A 21,648-nucleotide genomic window follows, 5' to 3' on the forward strand; every position below is an offset into this window, starting at 1 on the left:
GCACACACACACACACACACACACACAGTGAAATCGGCCCTGGCGCTGGGGCGTGGGTTACATAAATGTGCTCAGCTAGGACTGTGTGTGGGTGTCTGCCTGCCTTTCTCTCCATTCACCTTTGGGCTGTTGCTGTTCGTTGAAATTCCTGCGTTTGAGCACGTCAGTGTTTTTCTCCTGTGTCTTGCTCAGGGGTCTCAGCTGTGAGAGAGTAATCAGCCACTGAGGTACCTATTGTCTGCACTGTGAGCCCCCTTTAATGATGTCTCAGTCTCAGGCCCCCATTCAAGGCTTCACATCCTCGGTAGCCCACTCCCCTGCCTGGTTTAGTTCAGGTTGTGTAAAGACACTGGGCCAGTGATTGGTACAGTGTCAGGATCAGGAGGGTGCTTCCTGAAGCTGAGTAATTGTTGGGTCTGAGTTACACCTACAACAATTGCTGTACTCCACTCAATTTGTCTCCATCTTGGGCGGCTGGGCATTCTCAACCAGTTTATATGTATTTGAATCCACCCCTTGCATGTCTTCATTGAATACATTATTAAACTGTTGTAGCGAGAGAAATGCACATGTTGCACTTTGTCGAATTGAATTTGAATAAAGGCTCTGGACACTTTTGAAATTTAGGGTGCATGACAGGAACAAGAGTTTGTAATGGTTTCCAAGCAGGATAATTATAGAACTTCCTCTCTACAATTTCTATAAACACTATTTTTGTCTGTGTTGTAGTTTGAGAGACCGGTGTGTGTTACACCTCAAAGCAGCAGATTTGATTCCACATTCCATGCTTAGACATAGTTGCTGGAACCCTTATGGTACAGTACGCCATATTGTTTCTGCAGCGCACCAGCTGCTCGTTGGTGCTGCACATTTTCAGGATCATCTTCCAAATGGAGCTGCAGTACGAGATGTACCAGCCCTCCCTCCACCACCATGATACAGATACAAACACACTCTTGATATAGTCCTTTAAACCGTCTCTTCGCTTTACTCAATATCCTGTTGATGGCTGCGCTCCAGAGCACCAATTATTCTTGAATTGCATGTTCATTATGAATCCCCCATTGACCTCCCTCCACTTTTGATGCTATAATCTCAATAATTGTGCCATTCCGATGCCCTGCAGCATTAAACGTGTTAATGGGGCTGGTTAGCCATGACAACTATCTAAATGGGGATATTGCTTGTCATTCAGTGCCTGTTTAACGGTTTCTTATGGAGATGTCTTATGAAACCTGCCGGTTAGGGAAAAAAAGGTAGGTCAAACGAGGCCACTCATCACTAAATTATGAGAGGGCTAATCTATTCATGATTATAGGCTCTTCCTCTTGTGTAAGTATTACTGTTTACATTTTTTCAGCAAATGTTTCAGAAGATCCCCCTCCTTATGGTTTCCTGTAAAATGGGGAAAATATTTTAAATGGCCAACTTGAATTTTCTCTAATGAGGCAAGGAATTCAGAGACTTTCTAGAGTAATTTTTAACATATCATTATATTTGACCCAATAAATTATTAATTGAAGTAGTAGCCTGTTTTCCTTGAGAAATATAATAAATGATGGCTTCACTTAGCCTACACACAGAGCCTAGCAGCACCATTCATTCTAATGAGTGACAATAAAATCTGGTCAAAGTGCTTTGGTTTGGTTTTGTGATTGTGAAAGATGACATACAATGCTCAGTAGTCAACAGTAAGACCTAAATCATGTTATTGTAATTCAGATCATGTTGGGGAATTTCAAATGAGCTGGCTTATCAAGGAAAGTCATGTTTTACCCACCACATGCACTAAGTAAATAATAAGTACTTGGACAGCTGCTGCGCTTGTATTCCACTTGTATGTCTTCTGACTATACATGAGCAACGTAAGCTTTAACAAGCCAGCCGTACCACTGTCCACAGAACTTAGACTTAGAGTGCAGCCTTGCACGTGAATGATGAGGATATAAACGCTTACTGTATGTCTCTGGGGTACATTTAGTGTACTGCTGCATCAAAGCTCAAACCAGAGTCTGGTTAGTGTCTATGTTCATAGTTAAGAGTTATTAATCGTCTCTGTACAGTATGTGCAATACATCAACCCTTCCTGAGTGTTGTGTGGACTGGATAGGGCTGGATATATTAATGAGTGCTCAGTTTTGAGTGTCCAACTGTATCATCAATTAATAACTTACTTAATCCCAGCACGTATGACACTAGCCAGAGATCACTGATTGCTAACACTTAAAAATGTTTATTGACATGATAACATGATACAACATTGTTGCTCATAAAGTTCCTGTATACCTGTGTGTGTCATTATCTTGTAATGACGCTGACATTAAATGAGTCATATCCACAACTAGACAGTGTTTTTGTCCATCTCTAGAGGAGGCTAAGTGCCCTCTTCTCTCTGTCCCACAGGGATGACGTGCCAGGCCAGGAGCTCGTACGTGACTAGCGAGATCAAGTGGGGCTACCGCTTCATGCCCGTGCTCACACTGGAGGATGGCTTCTACGAGGTGGACTACAACAGCTTCCACGACATCCATGAGACCAACACACCCAGCTGCAGTGCCAGAGAGCTGACCGAGATGAATTGCCGCGCCCGCCTGCCCCTTACCTGGTCTGTGGCCAGCAAGCTCAGCCAGCAGGGGGTGCTGGAACCTGAAGGCCGCGAGAAGAAGAGTACTACTACCCTGGTAACCCAGGAGGAGGGGCTGGAGGAACAGACAGAGAGGAATGGTGACATTGCTAACATAGAGAGCGAGTCCAAAGTGTAAAGGGGAGCGAGAGAACCTAGGGCCAGAGGGGCTGTGTGAACCGTACTGTGGCATCTCTTCTCATGACTGGCTGACCAGGTGAGCTGGTCCCAGGTTAGAGGTCAGGGCCAGGGCAGAAAAGGGGACAGTCTAGCCCGAGGAGCCCTGCAACAAGGACAGCTTAGGCCCTCATCAGGTCATTTACCCTCCAAAGATAGCTGGTAAATGACAATGGCTGGACTGGAAATCTCTGCGGGCAATTGCATGTTTTGAAAACTTTTTAGTTCTTCTTCAAAATACAAATTCCTATTATTATTATAAATTTTTTATTCGAATATTAAAACCTATATAAAAGTATATATTCTAGGGCATTTGCATTTGTATTTTTTGTATGTACTATTTGTTTTGTTGCTGAAGTGTGAATATTTGATAGGAAGATGTTTGATACTGATTCATTTAGACCAGGTCTGTACATATTCTATGCCTTATGTACGAAGCTTTCTTTACATTAGGGGTTTTCAGAAATATATAAGCATGTACAAAAACTGTAGTTAATTTATTCTATATTGTGTACATAAGAGAATAATGTTGATTGTAATAGGCAAGACAAAATAACTCTTAACAATTCTGTATGCAAGCCCTATAGACTATTAGACCAATGGCATCCTCACATCCTTGCCCACTTGGCAGAGATGTGTTAGACCCTGACTGTGCATGTCCACTAAACATACCACCAAGAGGTAGTGGGAACTGTCTCCCATGACCCTTGAGTATCATCAGTCCAAGTCTCCCCTCCTTGAAGACCTTTTTGTGCTCATAGGATAGGCTTGATGCAATACCCTTTAAGTTGGGAATGGAAGCTGGAAGGGAGAATGAACTGAAGGGAGTTGAACTAAGTTGCACTTCGGAACCGAGTTGATGTCTGTGTGACTGTTTTCTCTCCATTTGTTTTGGCCCTATTTCTGTTTTGGTCATATAACTAAACATTAAAATCAACATATGCCCAAATGCTACTTTCAATTATGATTTAGGAATTTCTTCATAAGAAAATGACATAGTAAATAACATGTTGGGAATACAGGGCTTTCATGTGAATCATCGCTGGAGGGTGTGGTGGAATCTCAGTCTTATATGGCAGTACTGTACCTCACAGTAAGGAGGAGGAAAATGACAGGAAGGAAGTACATGCTCCTTTGTTCAGTAGTTGTCTGGCCACGAATCAAAGCTCCGTTATGAAAGACTGACCATCAGAGCCTGTCAATGTACATTGTTAAAGCGTAATATTCCCTTACCGAGAATATTGGGAATACAGGGCTTTCATGTGAATCATCGCTGGAGGGTGTGGTGGAATCTCAGTCTTATATGGCAGTACTGTACCTCACAGTAAGGAGGAGGAAAATGACAGGAAGGAAGTACATGCTCCTTTGTTCAGTAGTTGTCTGGCCACGAATCAAAGCTCCGTTATGAAAGACTGACCATCAGAGCCTGTCAATGTACATTGTTAAAGCGTAATATTCCCTTACCGAGATGCCTATTATCTGAAACCCAGTATTATTTTAATGGTGTCTGTAACCAGCCAGGCCAGACATGAATGTAGGCAACTGTATGTCAGCTGAAGATATGGAGGTTGCCATGGGGATGCGGTGGTCTTGTTATGCTACAGACCACAGGCCGGAGTGAGTGTCGTGGATAGCCACCCAGTGGAAAGTTCCATGCAGGCCCTCTAGTTACTGGCACTGTAGGGGTTCATGATATAATGATGGTACTGTGTAGGGTCTCACTGAAAGTATAACTGAGGCAATGTAAACATAGGTCTTGGAGGGGAAAGGGGCTGTCTCTATTAGAGGTCGACCGATTATGATTTTTCAACGCCGATACCGATTATTGGAGGACCAAAAAAGCTGATTAATCTGCCGATTTAAAAAAAAAAATGTATTTGTAATAATGACAATTACAACAATACTGAATTAACACTTATTTTAACTTAATATAATACATCAATAAAATCCATTTAGCCTCAAGTAGATAATGAAACATGCTCAATTTGGTTTAAATAATGCAAAAACAAAGTGTTGGAGAAGAACGAAAAGTGCAATATGTGCTATGTAAGAAAGCTACACGTTTCAGTTCCTTGCTCAGAACATGAGAACATATGAAAGCTGGTGGTTCCTTTTAACATGAGTCTTCAATATTCCCAGGTAAGAAGTTTTAGGTTGTAGTTATTATAGGACTATTTCCCTCTATACTATTTGTATTTCATTAACCTTTGACTATTGGATGTTCTTATAGGCACTTTAGTATAGCCAGTGTAACAGTGTAGCTTCTGTCCCTCTCCTCGCTCCTCCCTGGGCTCGAACCAGCAACACAACAACAACAGCCACCACATCGAAGCAGCGTTACCCATGCAGAGCAAGGGAAACAACCACCCCAAGGCTCAGAGCGAGTGAAGTTTGAAACGCTATTAGCGTGCGCTAACTAGCTAGCCATTTCACTTGGGTTACACCAGCCTCATCTCGGGAGTTGATAGGTTTGAAGTCATAAACAGCGCAATGCTTGACGCACAAGGAAGAGCTGCTGGCAAAACGCACAAAAGTGCTGTTTGAATTCATGTTTACATGCCTGCTTCTGCCTACCACCGCTCAGTCAGATTATATGCAACACAGGACATGCTAGATAATATCTAGTAATATCATCAACCATGTGTAGTTAACTAGTGATTATGATTGATTGTTTTTTATAAGATAAGTTTAATGCTAGCTAGCAACTTACCTTGGCTTACTGCATTCGCGTAACAGGCAGTCTCCTTGTGGAGTGCAACGAGAGAGAGGCAGATCGTTATTGCGTTGGACTAGTTAACTGTAAGGTCACAAGATTGGATCCCCCGAGCTGACAAGGTGAAAATCTGTCGTTCTGCCCCCAAACGAGGCAGTTAACCCACAGTTCCTAGGCCATCATTGAAAATAAGAATGTGTTCTTAACTGACTTGCCGAGTTAAATAAAGATTAAATAAAGGTGTAAAAAAAAAAAAAAAAAATACTGATTTCCGATTGTTATGAAAACTTGAAATCGGCCCTAATTAATCGGCCATTCCGATTTATCGGTCGACCTCTAGTCTCTATGGACACAGGCAGATGGACAATGCTTTCAATAAAGCTCCTATCGTCGCTGACGAACATGCTCACTTTTCTAATATGAAGGAAAGGCTTCAAATCTTTCAGTGTGTCTCTGAGGTGAATCCCACTGTCGTGATTGGCCCATAGCGGACAGATGAAAGCACACAGGGACTATGTAAAGAAACCATGTGAGGGGAAGTTGGGGAACAGCATTCAGGCCTACTCCGACAACTTTAACAAAGTGCAGATCGAGGCTGTTATTTTTCTTCTTTTCACATATTTTGCCCACTTTATTTCTGCTGCAGAACTACTTTTCTAAAAGCAATTTATTTGTGTTTCTGGCAAAATGTGATTTGAAAACGAGCAGTGTAATATGACCTAACAATGTTATCACTTTACAACAGTGTGAAATGTCTTTACTGCGGAACGTTTTAGCTCTGCTTGTCACTGATAGCACACTTGTGTCAATGAAGAACATTTGGAAACACTTTACATTAAGTTGCCCTTATATTATGCAGTTAGTCTATAGCTATTTCAATTGTTTTTAATTGTAATCCATATTTGTTACAGGTGTAGTTACTGGTAAATACTTTGATTTTATAAAAAGGGTTGATATTTCAGCTATGTGGTATTTAAGCAGCTTAATGTAAAGTGATCGACATGCAGGCATCAACATGCAGTTCATTTGACTTCTGTCCATCTCCGAACAAAGGCTGAACTAAACAGACATGTTTATTATATTGACTCCTTTATTTGACTGTATTTATGAATTTGTCATTTTAATACCAATCATGGTTGTATTAAGTTGTAACTTTAACATGATTACATTCCAACATACTGGTTCATAAATCAACTTCAACAATACTGTCTTTTATTGATAAAAATCATATTCTACCTTTTGTGTGGATTTAATGAAATTGAGAAATATATTCATATTGTGGTCAATATTGTGAGAATTATTAATTGAAAGGAACAATCCTATTCAATCTAAAGGGCGGGCACCTTTTAAACCATGTGGTACAGTACAGGACCAATAAATGGTAGAGCTAGAGTTCGGGAAGACCCACTATTTTGGAATGGGGTGTGATTCTCAAACACTGAGGGTTGCCCAATGCAAAGTACACCAACCCATTATTTACGTAAATTACAACCAACCAGCACCCAAACCCCAAGAGGGGACTGTGCTTGCAAGCTCTGCTTCAGTGATGTACCAAACAGCACAGCTAAGCTAAAGTCCTGTTCTTCCAGGACTGCTTGTTACTCGAGCTTCTCAACTCTCATGCCATGCAATTGATTTGAAGTATATAAAATGATGACAGTAGAAAATGAATCTGTTTTGTCTCTCACAAAATTATCCAAAGCAGAGTTGAGAAATGCCACCAAAAGAAACTGCAACAGCACAAAGTCGAGTCGATATTCATTTAACAAGACTTCTCATTAGCACTCTATACAGCTTGAAAAAGTACATAGTATATTGTAATTAAGGCTGGGTATGGACTTAAGATAGTTTAGCAGCATTAATGCTTAACTTCATAGTACTTGCATTGAATTGCTTTATTATGCAAATGCTCAACTAATGAGCTAGTGGGACCAATCAGCACTACAGTACATATTACAGCTTTGATTGAGACCCCACTACATGTATTGTTAAGCCTTTTATCTATGTTGAACTGGTCTTCTCTGCATTGTGTTGTGTGTAACAAGAATAGAGGTGCCGTAAATGTAAAGATCCGCCCGCCCCTTTTCTTCAATTTCAGCCAAAACTGACATACCCAAATCGAACTGCCTGTAGCTCAGGCCCTGAAGCAAGGATATGCATATTCTTGGTACCATTTGAAAGGAAACACTTTGAAGTTTGTGGAAATGTGAAATGAATGTAGGAGAATATGACACAATAGATCTGGTAAAAGATAATGTAAAGAAAAAACAACCGTTCTTTTGTTTTTGTAGCATCATCCTTGAAATGCAAGAGAAAGCCATAATGTATTATTCCAGCCCAGATGCAATTTAGATTTTGGTCACTAGATGGTAGCAGTGTATGATCAAAGTTTTTAGACTGATCCAATGAACCATTGCATTTCTGGAGAGAAAAAAAATCAAGACTGCCCAAATGTTCCTAATTTGTTTATTAATAACTTTGTTCAAAATTGCGCACTCTCCTCAAACAATAGCATGGTATTATTTCACTGTAATAGTCACTGTAAATTGGACAGGGCAGTTAGCTTAATTTCTTGTTAATCTTTCTGCCAATATCAAATATGTCTATGTCCTGGGAAATGCTCTTGTTACTTACAATCTCATGCTAATCGCATTAGCCTACGTTAGCTCAAACGTCCCAGGGAAAGAACACCGATCACAAAGAAGTTAAGCGTGACTATGTGTGTATTTGCGTATGTGCGTGTCTGTTCCCCTGCTAAGTGAATGATTTTCAAGATAATGATACATTCCTTGTGTCTCTCTGATCTAAAAGCCAGACTCCAAGACTGTGCCTCTGAAATGCCCGTTTCAAATTGACTAGATATGTTTCTCCCTCATAGCGGGGACCCTTTCAACATCCACCAACTCAGTATCTTCAGCATCACATCAACGTGTGTCAAAACGCCTCTGCACCATTTTGATTTAATATAGATCAGACTTGATTTTTCATAAAAACATGGGCCGGGAACGGGCTTGACAGTTAAGCAAAGCAATAAAGCAACGCACTTTGCCCCTGACAACAGTCAAGTCGGATGGCAGTTCATTGTTTCTGTTGCAAGCAGAGGTGGGAGGCGGGGGTGGGGTGGACAGCCTACCTGGGGAAGTTTTCCATTTCCCAATGCTGAAACCAAAATGCTATCTGCTATCACACAAGCTCACAGCTGCACCCAGATGCGCACAAGCCCACACACATTTCAGTCACAATCTGAGGTGAAAGTGAATGTAGCCTACTTTATGGCTGAATTTCAGGACCTTCAGAACGGGGGATTTTATCAGATGTCCATTATATTACTCAGCATTACCCTCCTACTCATATAGATGAGTAGGAGGGTAATGCATCAAACAATCAAAATGTGCTGCTACAAAAACGTTTTCATTTTGGTTTCTCCGTGGATTTGTATTCATTGCAGCTTAAGAAACAAAAGTAAAAGACAGTGATAAAAACCTGTCCTTTTCTATAGACCATCTCTGCCTTTCCCTAACATGTCAGTGTGATAGCACACGGGCAATGGATGGATGGAAAGCATGCTTTATATGAAAGCACAATCATTGTATAGTAACCCAAACGACTATAGTGACACATTTTTTAAATACATTTATACAGTATGTTTGAAAGAAATGTGTTTGTGTGTTTGATTTGCCCCCAAAACAAGAGAAAGCGTAAGTGGTATGAATCAGCGTACTTGTCATGGGGCTGTGTGTTAGGTGTTGTTAGGGGTTGACAAGCCATTTGACATATGAGGAACATAAATATAGTTAATATGCACTAAACAAAAAACAAACAAGGAAATATAATTCTTCAAGAGCATTTCCATTTCACTGGTGATACAGGTAACTGCCAAAATAAATGAGGGATACAAAGTACTGTATATTGAAAGCAGTTTCTTCCACAGTGTTATGGTTCCTGAGTTCATTAACATCCCATCATGTTTAGGATAAGGTATAAAATTGTGTTTTAGGTTATTGTCCCACTGAAAGGTGAATTCCTCTCCCAGTGTCTGGTGGAAAGCAGACTTAACCAGGTTTTTCCTCTAGGATTTTGCCTGTGCTTAGCTCCATTCTGTTTATTTTCTATCCTGAAAAACTCCCAAGTCCTTAACAATTACAACAACACCCATAAGATGATGCAGCCACCACCATGCTTAAACATATGGAGAGTGCTACTCAGTAATGTGTTGTGTTTAATTTGCCCCAAACATAACACCTTGTATTCAGGACAAAAAGTTAATTGCTTTGCCATATTCTTTACAGTATTATTTAGTGCCTTGTTACAAACAATTATTTTTATTCTGTACAGGCTTCCTTCTTTTCACTCTGTCATTTAGGTTAGTATTGTGGAGTAACTGCAATGTTGTTGATCCATCCTCAGTTATCACCGATCACATGTCTGTGGAACTTGTTCAGTTTATGTCTCAGTTGTTGAATCTTATGTTCATACAAATATTTACACGTTAAGTCTGCTGAAAATAAACGCAGTTGACAGTGAGAACATTTCTTTCTTTGCTGAGTTTATGTAACCCAAGCCCTTTACTGCTACCTACAGTAGGCCATTGTATAGCTAAGTGAATCCAATGTAATGTAACTTCCTATTAGCTATCTATCTTGATGTATCATTGGAAGTTAAAAACACAAGCTCGAAATGCAATTGTAGATAATAGCCATGGAAGGGGGTGAAACGACTGCAGCTCCAGCTGTCAGTAAAGGGACAGTAGGCTACTGGAAAGGGCAGGTCATTTTGTGGGAGGACATTATGAAAATATTCTCCAGTTCAAGTCCATAGCAAGGAAGACTATGTATTAGGACAGAGAGATAATAGCAACATAATATTCAGTGCTGCCTAATTTTTGTATAATGACGCCGGTTTCTTGGTGTTTTTTTCTGTCCTCAGATAGGGAGAGCTGTGAAAGCCAGTCCGCAGATGAAAAGGTTCCAATGAATGTCCCAAGAGCCTGCACACCCGGTACCTGGACTATGGTTGGCCGGATTAGTACTCTAAAAAAGATATTTTATTATAGTTAAAATGTTCATGTTCTGTTCACTTAATATAATTTAAAAGTATCTATTAAGGTGTCTAATATAATACACTAGTCAAAAGCGAATGTAGACATTCATTTCCAAATGCCTTCAAAATCTTTTTTTACAATGGAGTGCAGAAATTGCTGCGGGTGGCTTCAAAACAACGCCCCCTGTAAGTAATCTAGGGTTAATACATATCATTGGTTTGAGAAGGATGAAATACAAATGTCCCAATATTTACACAACTCCTTTCTTTCCCACACTTCACTATATCAAGTTGCTAACACCTGGGCACACCTTCGATGGCCTCCCAGGAACTTCGCCATTCCTCCTCCTCAGACCTCACCCCTCACTTAGTCACATCTTAACCCTGCACAAGTCCAGCATCACCCCTTTTCCTCAACCCACCCCTAGTCAAGAATCATAAGGTTATGTATAGTAACCCTAGGTGTAAAATAATAAATAATGGCTACATCTCAGAAAGTTTAAAACTATCTAGAGGAGTAAAACAAGGTTGTCCACTATTGGCATATCTGTTTATTATTGCCATCGAAATGTTAGCTGCAAAGATTAGATCAAACAATAATAAAGGGATTAGAAATCCGTGGCCTAAAAACTAAGGTGTCATTGTACGCTGATGATTCATGTTTTCTTTTAAAACCACAATTGGAGTCTCTCCACGGCCTCATAGAGGATCTAAATACTTTTGCTATCCTCTCTGGATTAAAACCAAATTATGATAAATGTACCATATTACGTATTGGATCACTAAAAAAATTCACATTTTACATGACCATGTAGTTTGCCAATTGGGTGGTCTGACGGTTATGTAGACATACTCGGTATACAAATCCCAAAGGAAAGAAATGATCTCACTCCAATACATTTTTATAGAAAGTTAGCAAAAATAGATAAGATCTTGCTACCATGGAAAGGAAAATGCCTGTCTATTTGTGGAAAAATCACCCTGACTAACTCTTTAGTCATATCGCAGTTTACCTATTTGCTTATGGTTTTGCCTACACCTAGTGACCTGCTTTTTAAATTATATGAACAAAAAATATTCCATTTGATTTGGAACGGCAAACCAGATCAAAATAAAAGGGCCTATTTATATAACAAATATGAATTCGGTGGGCAGAAATGATTAAATATTAAAGCATTAGACCTCTCACTAAAGGCATCAGTCATACAAAAGTTATACTTAAATCCAAACTGGTTCTCTAGTCAATTGATACGAATGTCTCATCCTATATTCAGGAAGGGCCTTTTCCCCTTTATTCAGATTACACCTGCTCACTTTCGGTTGTTTGAAAAGGAAATAATCTCCAAAATCTCTTTATTTTTTAAACAAGCCTTAGAAAGTTGGTTGCAATTTCAGTTTAATCCACCTGAAAGGACGGAACAAATAGTACAACAAATAGTGGTTAAATTCAAATATACTAATTGATCAAAAAAACTATTTATCGAAGACATTTTTAAAAAAGGTATCATTTTAGTGAATGATATCATAAATAGGACTGGTGGAGTTATGTCGCACATGCAGCTAACAGACCTATGGAATTGTCTGCTCTACCCAAAATTACAACCAATTAATTGCAGCATTACCACAAAAAAATGGAAGAGGCAAGTAGAAGGGGGAAAAAGTAAGGAACTTGTATGTCGGCCCTGTATTAAAGAACATAAATGGTTAAAGAAAAGTGTGATAAATAAAAACATATACCAATTTAATTTAAGGACCAAAAAACTGAAAGCTGTGCCATATAAATTGCAAAATAGAGATTTTCGATGTACCCATTCCATGGCACACGGTTTATGAATTTATACGCAAAACAACGCCGGATTCAAAATTTCGAATTTTTCAATATAAATTACTATACAAAATTATTGCAACTAATAGAATGTTATATATATGGGGGATACAATCTTCCCAGCTCTGCAGATTCTGCTGTGAGGAGGCAGAGTCATTAGATAATTTATTTTGGTACTGTCCATATGTAGCTCATTTTTGGTCACAGGTCCAGGAATGGCTGAAGAATTGCAACATTTGCCTAGAACTAACACTACAGATAGCAATACTGGGTGATTTGAAAAGCCATAGTCAATCAATAATATAATAATTATTTTAGCAAAAATGTTTATTTTTAATTTACAATCTGTAGAAGCTATGAGAATAGGGAGGTTCAATTATTTTGTGAAGCATCACAGCACAGTTGAAAAATATACGGCAAGTAGAAATCCGAAATGGATGATGTTGAGAGACAGATGGGAGGGGTTGAATGGAGCTGAAGGGTGGGACTATTAAGATAAACAATGTAAAACATACGGGATCTGTAAAATGTATATAGGTTCGGAACTTTTGTGAAATAGCACAGTTACAAATAGAAATCATCAAACTGGATGGACATCAGAAAGAGAGGAAGGACTAAGAACAAACAAGAGAGAACTATTGTAAAGTAGACTGTCTGTCGAGTATGTATAAGATGTATGGATTGAAGGTAGAAGCAGAAGTGTTTATTAGTTTACTCCAATTGGGGGATCGGCGGAAGGGTTTGCGGGGAATAATAATAATAAAGGTATATTCTTTAAAAAAGTATGTATGTCTATATAGGTATGTGTACGTATATATGTGTATATATATATATATGCATGCGTGTATGGATATATATATTTACACCAAAAATATGGGGGATTGGAAATGATGCAGACAACTACATTGGAAGCAACATTCTTTCCACAATATTAAGCTGATCCACCCTCTAAAAAAAAGAAAAAAAGAATCAACCCTGCACTAGTCAATCCTCACACCTGCATTGCTCAGTAATCAAGCCTCATTTTGTATTCTCACCCTGCACTTTTTTTTGCACAATGGTGAACTTTACATTAGCCGAAAAACAGGCACATTTGACAACAAAACAACGTGGAGTTATAAGTTTGGGGAAATGTAGCTAGCAATTACCTTCATAATTAGCTATGATTAAATGAATTTCAATGAAAATGTTGCTAGCTAATATGAATGTCATACATTGGCACTCCACTGGCGGCAAGTTAACTTAACCACTCCACTTCCCAAATCTTGGATACCCTATTACATTCTTAGAATTCTGATACATCACCATAGCTAATTAACATTGGTTGATTTAAGCAATAAAGCAAACCATGCCCATTCCAAAAATGAAAGCAAATTGTCTATAACTCAATGATCCTGCTTTGTAACTAGACCTACTCCATCTATGTAGTTTGGGTGTTAGCTAGCCTGTCAATAAAAGAACACAGCTAGCTAGCAAGTTAAAGATGGAACACCCAGTAGGGAAACCAGTGCCACTTCGTTTCTTTGACAAAGCAGAGCTGGGAAGCATCGCAGTAAAATGTATTTCAGTACATAATGTCGTTCTATCATGCGTGCAATGATGTCCCTAAGGTATTGTTGAAATGAATTAAATCATAAATTATCACTAGCTGGTCAATAGAAAAGCTCATTGCGATTTTAAAATGTGCTTTAATGCAAGAGTGAAAACTGATGCACAGGTGAGTCAGAGGGGTGATACCTGAACAATGCAGGGGTGAAGCTTGACCAGTGCAGGTGTGATACTTGACTAGGGGAAGGATGAAGGTTGAGGAGAGGTGACACTTGACTAGTTGAGAAGTGAGGTCTGAGGAGGAATGACAAAGTTCCGAACAAGTGTTCTGTACTTCTAACACCAATACAATCATGCTGTCTACCAACCAGTCCAACACCTCAGCCACTACTCTAAATACATGGTCTCTGGTGTCAAACAAAGGAGGATGCCTCTTACAGTATATCAAACATCAAGAAAACAGCAACTGCAAAATGTTTCAGATGTTGATTTCACCAGGTATCTCGCAAGTGTTACCTGGAACGTCAAGCCAAGTAAGTATTCAAATCATTGCAAAGCGGTAAGGACCAAAGTATTTTAGGCTCGCTTTCTGGAGCGCCTGAACATTCGGTTTTACTTGGTTCTTCAGTGCCATTTTGACTCCAAAATGAGAAACATTCCTGAAATTCCATGAGAGTAAAGGAACTGATCTATTGGCAAATTCCATGAGAGTAAAGGAACTGATCTATTGGCAAATTCCATGAGAGTAAAGGAACTGATCTATTGGCAAATTCCATGAGAGTAAAGGAACTGATCTATTGGCAAATTCCATGAGAGTAAAGGAACTGATCTATTGGCAAATTCCATGAGAGTAAAGGAACTGATCTATTGGCAAATTCCATGAGAGTAAAAGGAACTGATCTATTGGCAAATTCCATGAGAGTAAAGGAACTGATCTATTGGCAAATTCCATGAGAGTAAAGGAACTGATCTATTTGGACATTTTAAGAATGATCGCAATCCTTTCATAAAAGGACCAAGTGAAGAGGGTTAACACATTCAATGCCATTGTGTAAAAAGGTTATTTGAAGATTGTGCTTTTCATTATCCTTACTGAAGCATAACATTGTCATGATGGGAACTAGACTAGTTAAAATACTTGGGTTGGCATTCTAGACATGTCTACTGTGATTAAATTCCAGTCGTTACCCATCTGAGAACCAAAAAAAAGTGGCAGGGAAAAAGGAAACAAATAGACTCAGTACAAGTTGATTAACTTTTTAAAATGTTTATATCATACATAAGACCGCTTGAATATAATACAAAGGGCTTGTCCATTTAAAAAAAAAAATGTTAGGAACATTCTCATATACAGAGCAAGTATTGACTAGCTAGATCTTACAATCTGTGGACACAGGCATTTCTTTTCCCATGCCGTTTAATCTTTACAATGCACGTCAGATGTCCTGTAACCAAACTGTTGTCAATCACTCAAAATCAGACGACTGGGGGACAGAAGGCAAGGGTGGCAATAAAAAGCCTGTATTCCAATTAAATAGGGAGCAGAGCAGAAATTATATTGAACACTTGGGAGTAAAAGTTGGATGTTTGTTGACGATCGTGGCTTTCACTTTCACACACACGTATCAGTAGCCCGACTGCAAATGGCCCCACGGTGGAAGCTTATACCAATTTTAATGCACCTAAAAATAGTTCCTGTAATATATGTACATAATTGCGTATGTATTTATATATTAAAACACAGCTGTCATTCAGGTTTGTAGACACATCCACACACTATACCCTGTCTATAATATTTACGGTATGAATATCTACTCTCCTGTTAATTTAAACCCTAAAAGTTTTGCATTTGTACTGGCATTGTCAACTACTTTGGCCTGGAAGCACGGTTACCCACTGACTAATATCACAGAACTTCCACTGCATGGTCTCCACATTGACTTAAATGTACTCAAAATAGCATTAGGAAAAAAGTAGTGAGTTCTAAACTTCCTTTATTAAAAAAATACAAATATATACATAATAAATTCTATTTCAGCTATTAAAATGGGGTTGAAAAGTAAACACCTGAAGCCTGTGATGTCATGGACACCTTTCCTCTAGCTGTTGCTGCCCCCTTAAATTTTTGCAAAGGGTACAAAACTTAGGCCAGTTCTCCCGTATCCTCAGGCATCACACGATGAGACTGGAGTAGGACACTCCAGCAGGCAGGGCTCACCTCTCACACCATTCATCCCTACTAGTTTCCTTTTGGATTCAACCTCCATGGTGAGAGCTTCAGTCAAACATGGATTTTAGCTTATTTAGAGCAGTATCCCAGCTAAAATGTGGATGTGTACAGTGCCTCTGCTAGCTAGGTCAAAAAAGGTTGTTTCTAAATTGACGGGGGAAAGGGGGCACCATTTTAGCCACTGCCATGAAGACTGCCGAAAGTAGTCAAGGCAGCTTTATCCAGACAGGCATGTTTGAAACAACTGCTGAATACCTGGTCACAAATTGAAGGATTAATGCACTGTTCACATCTTTCCTCTCTCACTTTCAACTCATGAATACGAGGACTTGCCTCAACTAACAGCGACCATACTGATACTCCGGAACCCGCAGAGTAGCAATCAGCGTTGGCATCTATTGTCCCTCAAGTCCTTGAGAACAGAAAAAAGTTATACCAATGAGAGATTTGTTTTTGATTGTTGTTTGTTGTCTTTTTAGAGAAAAAAAAAAACCTTTACAACCAATTCTGTTGAAGATTCAGCTAACAGTAAATGTACCGAGTTCATCAACAGCTCCAGTTTTGCTAAAGCAATAGATTCAGACATTTTTACAGACATTTTAAAAAGGTCTTGATATACCTTGTGTCAAAGTGCAGAACTGCTACATTATTGGTTACAGAAATCTATGTGCTATAAAAACAGCTTTGGTACAATAAATTATCAAAAAGGGAAAATAAATTATTGTAAAATTCACAGCATAATTGTGAGGCAAAAAAGCAGTCACATAAAATTCAGCATGTTTTCATATTGAAGATGAACAGAAGACATTTTTGCAGAAGCTCTGTTGGAGGAACCACATGCTGAAGAAACAAAGAAAAGCAAGTAAAAAGTTGGAAGGGACACAGTCATAGCCAATTCCATCCATCTTGCAACAAAAATACTTCTGTGAACTTACAAGGCCCGGCAATCACTGGACCTCGCAAGTCAAAGTCACACATTTTAGTTAAAGGCCTCAAATTACCATTCTCAAAACACATTTTTTCAACTTTTTCTTTGTTAAGAATTATGTTTGTTTTATACCCAAACTTCTAAAATAGAAAGCTATTTTCTCATTTAAACGATAATGTCCAGCTTCTTTCCCCACCCCCCACCCTTAATTTCAGAGTCCCAAAAAAACATAAGGCCAAAGAGTTATCTAAAAAACCGGACACTGCCCAGACAACTGTACTGTAGGTTTGGGGTAGCCCTGGCCACTGCTCCTAAGTACATATCTTCAGTGTGGCCTTTTTCCAGTCCAGGGGAGGGCTAGGAGGGCCCACCTTTACTTGCCTGGGGCCTCCCAGCATGGCACTCTGCTGCACAGCTGTACATGGCTGGCCCCCCGCGCAGCGCATCCACATTCCTCTCAAAGAAAGTGTGACAGACAAACCCAGCGAGATGGAAACTCCCTGTATAATGCTTCAATCCTCTGCCACTCTATGGACAGGTATACTACAAAGCAGGATCAATGAGTTAGCCAGCCAACTTGCCTAAATATTCGGAAATAACTTATTTTAAAAAAAGAAGCTTGAAATGGAAATGGTCTAATGACAACAACCTGGTTGTTTATAAAAGTTAGCTAACTCATTGATCCTGCTTTGTAGTATACACTTCATGTCTCACAGCTCACAGGTGGGATTGTACAACAGAACAGAAAAATTCAAATGAGAATATAAATCCAGAGAAAATTATTCTTGCCGAATATGGAAAAAAGTGCAAATGTGTGGATAGGAGTTTCTGGAAATGTTATGGTGCTGTAACAATTCCTTTACTAAATAGCCGTTAACAAATCATGTCTACGTCATTTTCTATCCACAGACTTCTAAGCTCTCGGCTGACAATAACAAGGAATAATGCAAACCATGCAGTCGAGTGAGAGTTGTATGTGAAATGAATGGATGTTTCAGTACTGTTGTGAAGTATGTTATGCAAGAACGTTTGTAGTAAAAATCTAATTCCCTGTGAACACTGAAAATGGTGGAGCGAATAATCCCATTTGAAACCAAAGTGAAGAGAGAAACCCAAGGGTGGCATGGGGAGGAGTTGGAGAAATGGTGGGCTTTGCACTGTGGTAGAGAGTAAGTGATAATCTCCCCCTCTAGTTTAAAGCAGCTTTTTGATTCTTTACGCACTTTTTTTGTTGAAATAAAAACCCACCACCTTCAAAAAAACAAAACATTCTCAGTTTAGTCACGAACTGGCGACAGAACTCTGCTGTACACAGACTCCTGCCATGGGCGACTCCTCCCTGTCTATGCCTTGTCTCATGCCCATGGGGTAGGTGGGGTGGCCCGCCATCCCAGTCTCTTGTCTGGGGTTGGAGAAGGCACCCAGTCCCATTCTGCCGTTCTGGCCAAAGTCCACGGCTGCGTTGGCAGGGAGCGGGCGCAGCTGGTAAGCCTTGTTCCACTGGGTCCCGGTGGAGGAGGAAGATGTGGAGGAGGAGGAGGAAGAAGACAGGGAGGTCATAGACAGGTGGCCGTGCACCACCTCCACTGAGTTCTCTGTGGAGGCACTGTTGATAGGGGAGTGGTAGAGGCGGGGCCGCGCAGGCAGGCCCTGCTGTCCATGGGGGTGGTGGGGTTGATGGTGTAAGTGATGGTGTCCGTGGTGATGGTGCTGGTGGGCGGAGGAGCTGTTGCCGGGGGCCAAGGGGTGGATGGCCTTGGGCGCCTGGGGAGGCACGTGAAAGGTGGTTTCCTGGACGGGGTGGGTCTCCACTGTCACTGTCTGTGCCCCTTTGCCACCAGCCCAGCCAACGGGGGGAGGGAGGGGCTGCCTCGCCTGACACACAACAGCAAGTCAGTAACTCAAATGACTGATAACAGGTTATTCAACTCTGAAGAGCGACACCTATGTTTAGAACACCCAATACTTCCCCAAGCTGTGCCTATGAGAGGGCTCATCCATCTCAAATGGGAGTTGAGGTAAAGGTTGTTAACCTGGGTTATAGACTAAGTGACAATCTAGTGGGGGTCACTTGGCCAGGAGCAATAGTGTGTGTGTGAGACTTGCCTGTGGGCAGAGATTTTCGCAGTCCATGGCCTGCACGGCACTGAAGTGACCTCCGCTGTGCCGGTGCTGATGTGTTGGGTCCGAGCGTGCCCGCCCACTGGTGCTCGTGCCAGACGACCCTCCTGCAGAGCAGAAACAGAAATCAGTTGACATTAAATTTATGTTGAACATTTGAGACAGTTCCAATCTCCCTTAAGGCTCTGCACTACCTGCACTAATTTCCTCATGTCTAATCCGGTACTGAAAAAATGTATTCCTTGGGAATCCCACAGTGTGCGAGGCTAGAGCAAACAAAGTGAACACCCCAGGGGTTCCCCAGGATTAGACTGAGAGACATGGGTCTAAGGTCACGCTAATGATTCAAAGTGAACCCCCAGTTCTCAATGCAGCTTTGCGGCTGCATTGCTCTATCTACCTGAGCTGGAGGAGGTGCTGGAGGTGGTTCCAGAGGACTGGGACTGCTCCAGTGCGGAGCTGGTGGACACGCTGCTGCTCGTGTTGGTCCCCTCATCCGCAGTCTTCTTGAAGAAGCTGTGCTGCAGGGCGTAGTAGGGCTGGATGCGGCTCTTGGGGTCGTAGTCCAGCATCCGAAGGATCAAATCCTTGAACTTCAAGTAGTCAGCGACAGCGTGGCCAGACTCACCCGCCCGCCGCCCCCCAGGACCCCCCGCCTCCACACCCAGGATGCTGTGCAGCTTCCGCATGCCCGGCGGCTTATACTGCACACACACAGAACAGAGACTTTGAGGATATATACACTCACTATTGCAAAGGAAATTTATGACATCACAACAACATAATTGACAGGGTGATTTGTTGAACTCACCCTTTTGCCATCTTTGGTCTTCTTTGCACCCCACGTGCTGTCCGATATCTTCTCAAAGAACTTCCTGGCCTTGGGCGCCTGGTCCAATATGTAATTTGGAGGGACACCCAGAACTTCTACTATTTTGTTAATTTGATCAATCTGAAAAATCAGAGACCACAATTAAGAATGTCTTACCCTATTTGGCACTAACTACGTATGAAATTGCCTGCACCTCAGTATAGGAAAAAGGACTGAGTTTAAGAGGCATGTGACACATGCCTCTTATCTACAATACAACAACTAAACTAGGTGAAAAGTAGAGTCCTGTCTCCTCGTGAAACGTTCAAAGCACCACAGCTCCCTCTGTTGGTCTTTATTAGGTTCTCACTCCCTACACTCATCTTGATGAAGACAAAAACTGAAAATCTTTCTCACATGAGCACAATGAAGCATCACAGGTAAGCATTATCTGACCAGTTATATCATCCTAAATAAAGACTACATCTTTTCATTCCATGAGTCCTACCTCATTGGCCCCACTGAAGAGGGGCTCACCGGTGTGCATCTCCACCAGAATGCAGCCCAGGGACCACATGTCGATGGCCAGGTCATAGGGCATGCCCAGCAGCACCTCTGGGGAGCGGTAGAAGCGACTCTGGATGTACTGGTAGATCTGAGTGGACAGAAAGGGGTCACAGCTATTAGGACATGGCATTTTTGTTACCCTTTTCTAGCCATGCAACCCTTTCCCCCAAAAAATTGGTTTCGTATCTTTCCACATCATACTCTACCAATCCATCTATCCAATAATTAATCAATCCATTAAATAGAGAATCCATAGTGGGCCACAAAAATATCAGATTCTCAGTTTTGGTGTAAGACTTATGTAGCATAAAATTCACCATATTAACCTCCAGGAAAAACATCATCAGCGTCACATCCTCATTCACCTAGCCTCTGTTAGTGATGGGGGGGGGGGGGATCGATACAGTTACAAATTATAATCGATACTTTGAGTACAAGATTCCAAATATTTTTTTGGTCCATAGCTTTCGCTGCCTATCAAAAACGCCAGTATTTTTCATCCTATATCTTGTAAACCATATTTTTAAATAGTGATATTTATTCTCATGCTCTCCCTCGTCTCTCTGCCGCAAACAGTGCCTTCGGAAAGTACTTAGACCCCTTGATTTTTCCCCACATTCTGTTACGTTACAGCCTTGTTCTAAAATATATTACATTAAAAAAATCCACATCAATCTACACACAATACCCCACAATGACAGAAATACCTTATTTACATAAGCATTTAGACCCTTTGCTATGAGACTGGAAATTGAGCTCAGGTGCATCCCGTTTCCATTGACCATCCTTGAGATGTTTCTACAACTTGATTGGAGTCCACCTGTAGTAATTCAATTGACTGGACATGATTTGGAAAGGCACAGACCTGTCTATATAAAAAGGTCCCACAGTTGACAGTGCATGTCAGAGCAAAAACCAAGCCATGAGGTCAAAGGCAGTGCCCTTAGAGGTCCGTGGCAGAATTGTGTCCAGGGACAGATCTGGGGAAAGGTACCAAAGCATTTCTGCAGCATTGAAGGTCACCAAGAACACAATGGCCTCCATCATTCTTTGATGGAAGAAGTT

General features: G+C 40.7%; 2 protein-coding genes across 10 annotated transcripts in view; one reads left to right on the plus strand and one right to left on the minus strand.

The window, feature by feature from the left end:
• Positions 1–5,775, plus strand: part of kcnj6 (potassium inwardly rectifying channel subfamily J member 6) — an 82,291-nt gene extending 76,516 nt beyond the window's left edge. The window contains exon 3 of one of the 2 annotated variants that reach the window (XM_020464605.2): positions 2,404–5,775. In XM_020464605.2, the coding sequence (XP_020320194.1) occupies positions 2,404–2,762 (359 nt within the window). In that variant the 3' untranslated portion in view covers positions 2,763–5,775. The remainder of the gene's footprint in view (positions 1–2,403) is intronic. The other variant, XM_020464604.2, reaches the window with a different exon arrangement.
• Positions 5,776–15,177: 9,402 nt separating this feature from the next.
• The window catches only part of dyrk1aa (dual-specificity tyrosine-(Y)-phosphorylation regulated kinase 1A, a), a 47,559-nt gene continuing 41,088 nt past the window's right edge, over positions 15,178–21,648 (minus strand). For all 8 annotated transcript variants that reach the window (XM_031807464.1, XM_031807465.1, XM_031807463.1 and 5 more), the window contains 5 exons: positions 20,525–20,671; positions 20,017–20,157; positions 19,606–19,909; positions 19,191–19,312; positions 15,178–18,959 (listed from right to left, as the gene is read on the minus strand). In XM_031807464.1, the coding sequence (XP_031663324.1) occupies positions 18,366–18,959; positions 19,191–19,312; positions 19,606–19,909; positions 20,017–20,157; positions 20,525–20,671 (1,308 nt within the window). In that variant the 3' untranslated portion in view covers positions 15,178–18,365. The remainder of the gene's footprint in view (positions 18,960–19,190; positions 19,313–19,605; positions 19,910–20,016; positions 20,158–20,524; positions 20,672–21,648) is intronic.

This window comes from Oncorhynchus kisutch, linkage group LG28, assembly GCF_002021735.2.
Source record: "Oncorhynchus kisutch isolate 150728-3 linkage group LG28, Okis_V2, whole genome shotgun sequence".
NCBI classification, from domain to species: Eukaryota; Metazoa; Chordata; class Actinopteri; order Salmoniformes; family Salmonidae; genus Oncorhynchus; species Oncorhynchus kisutch.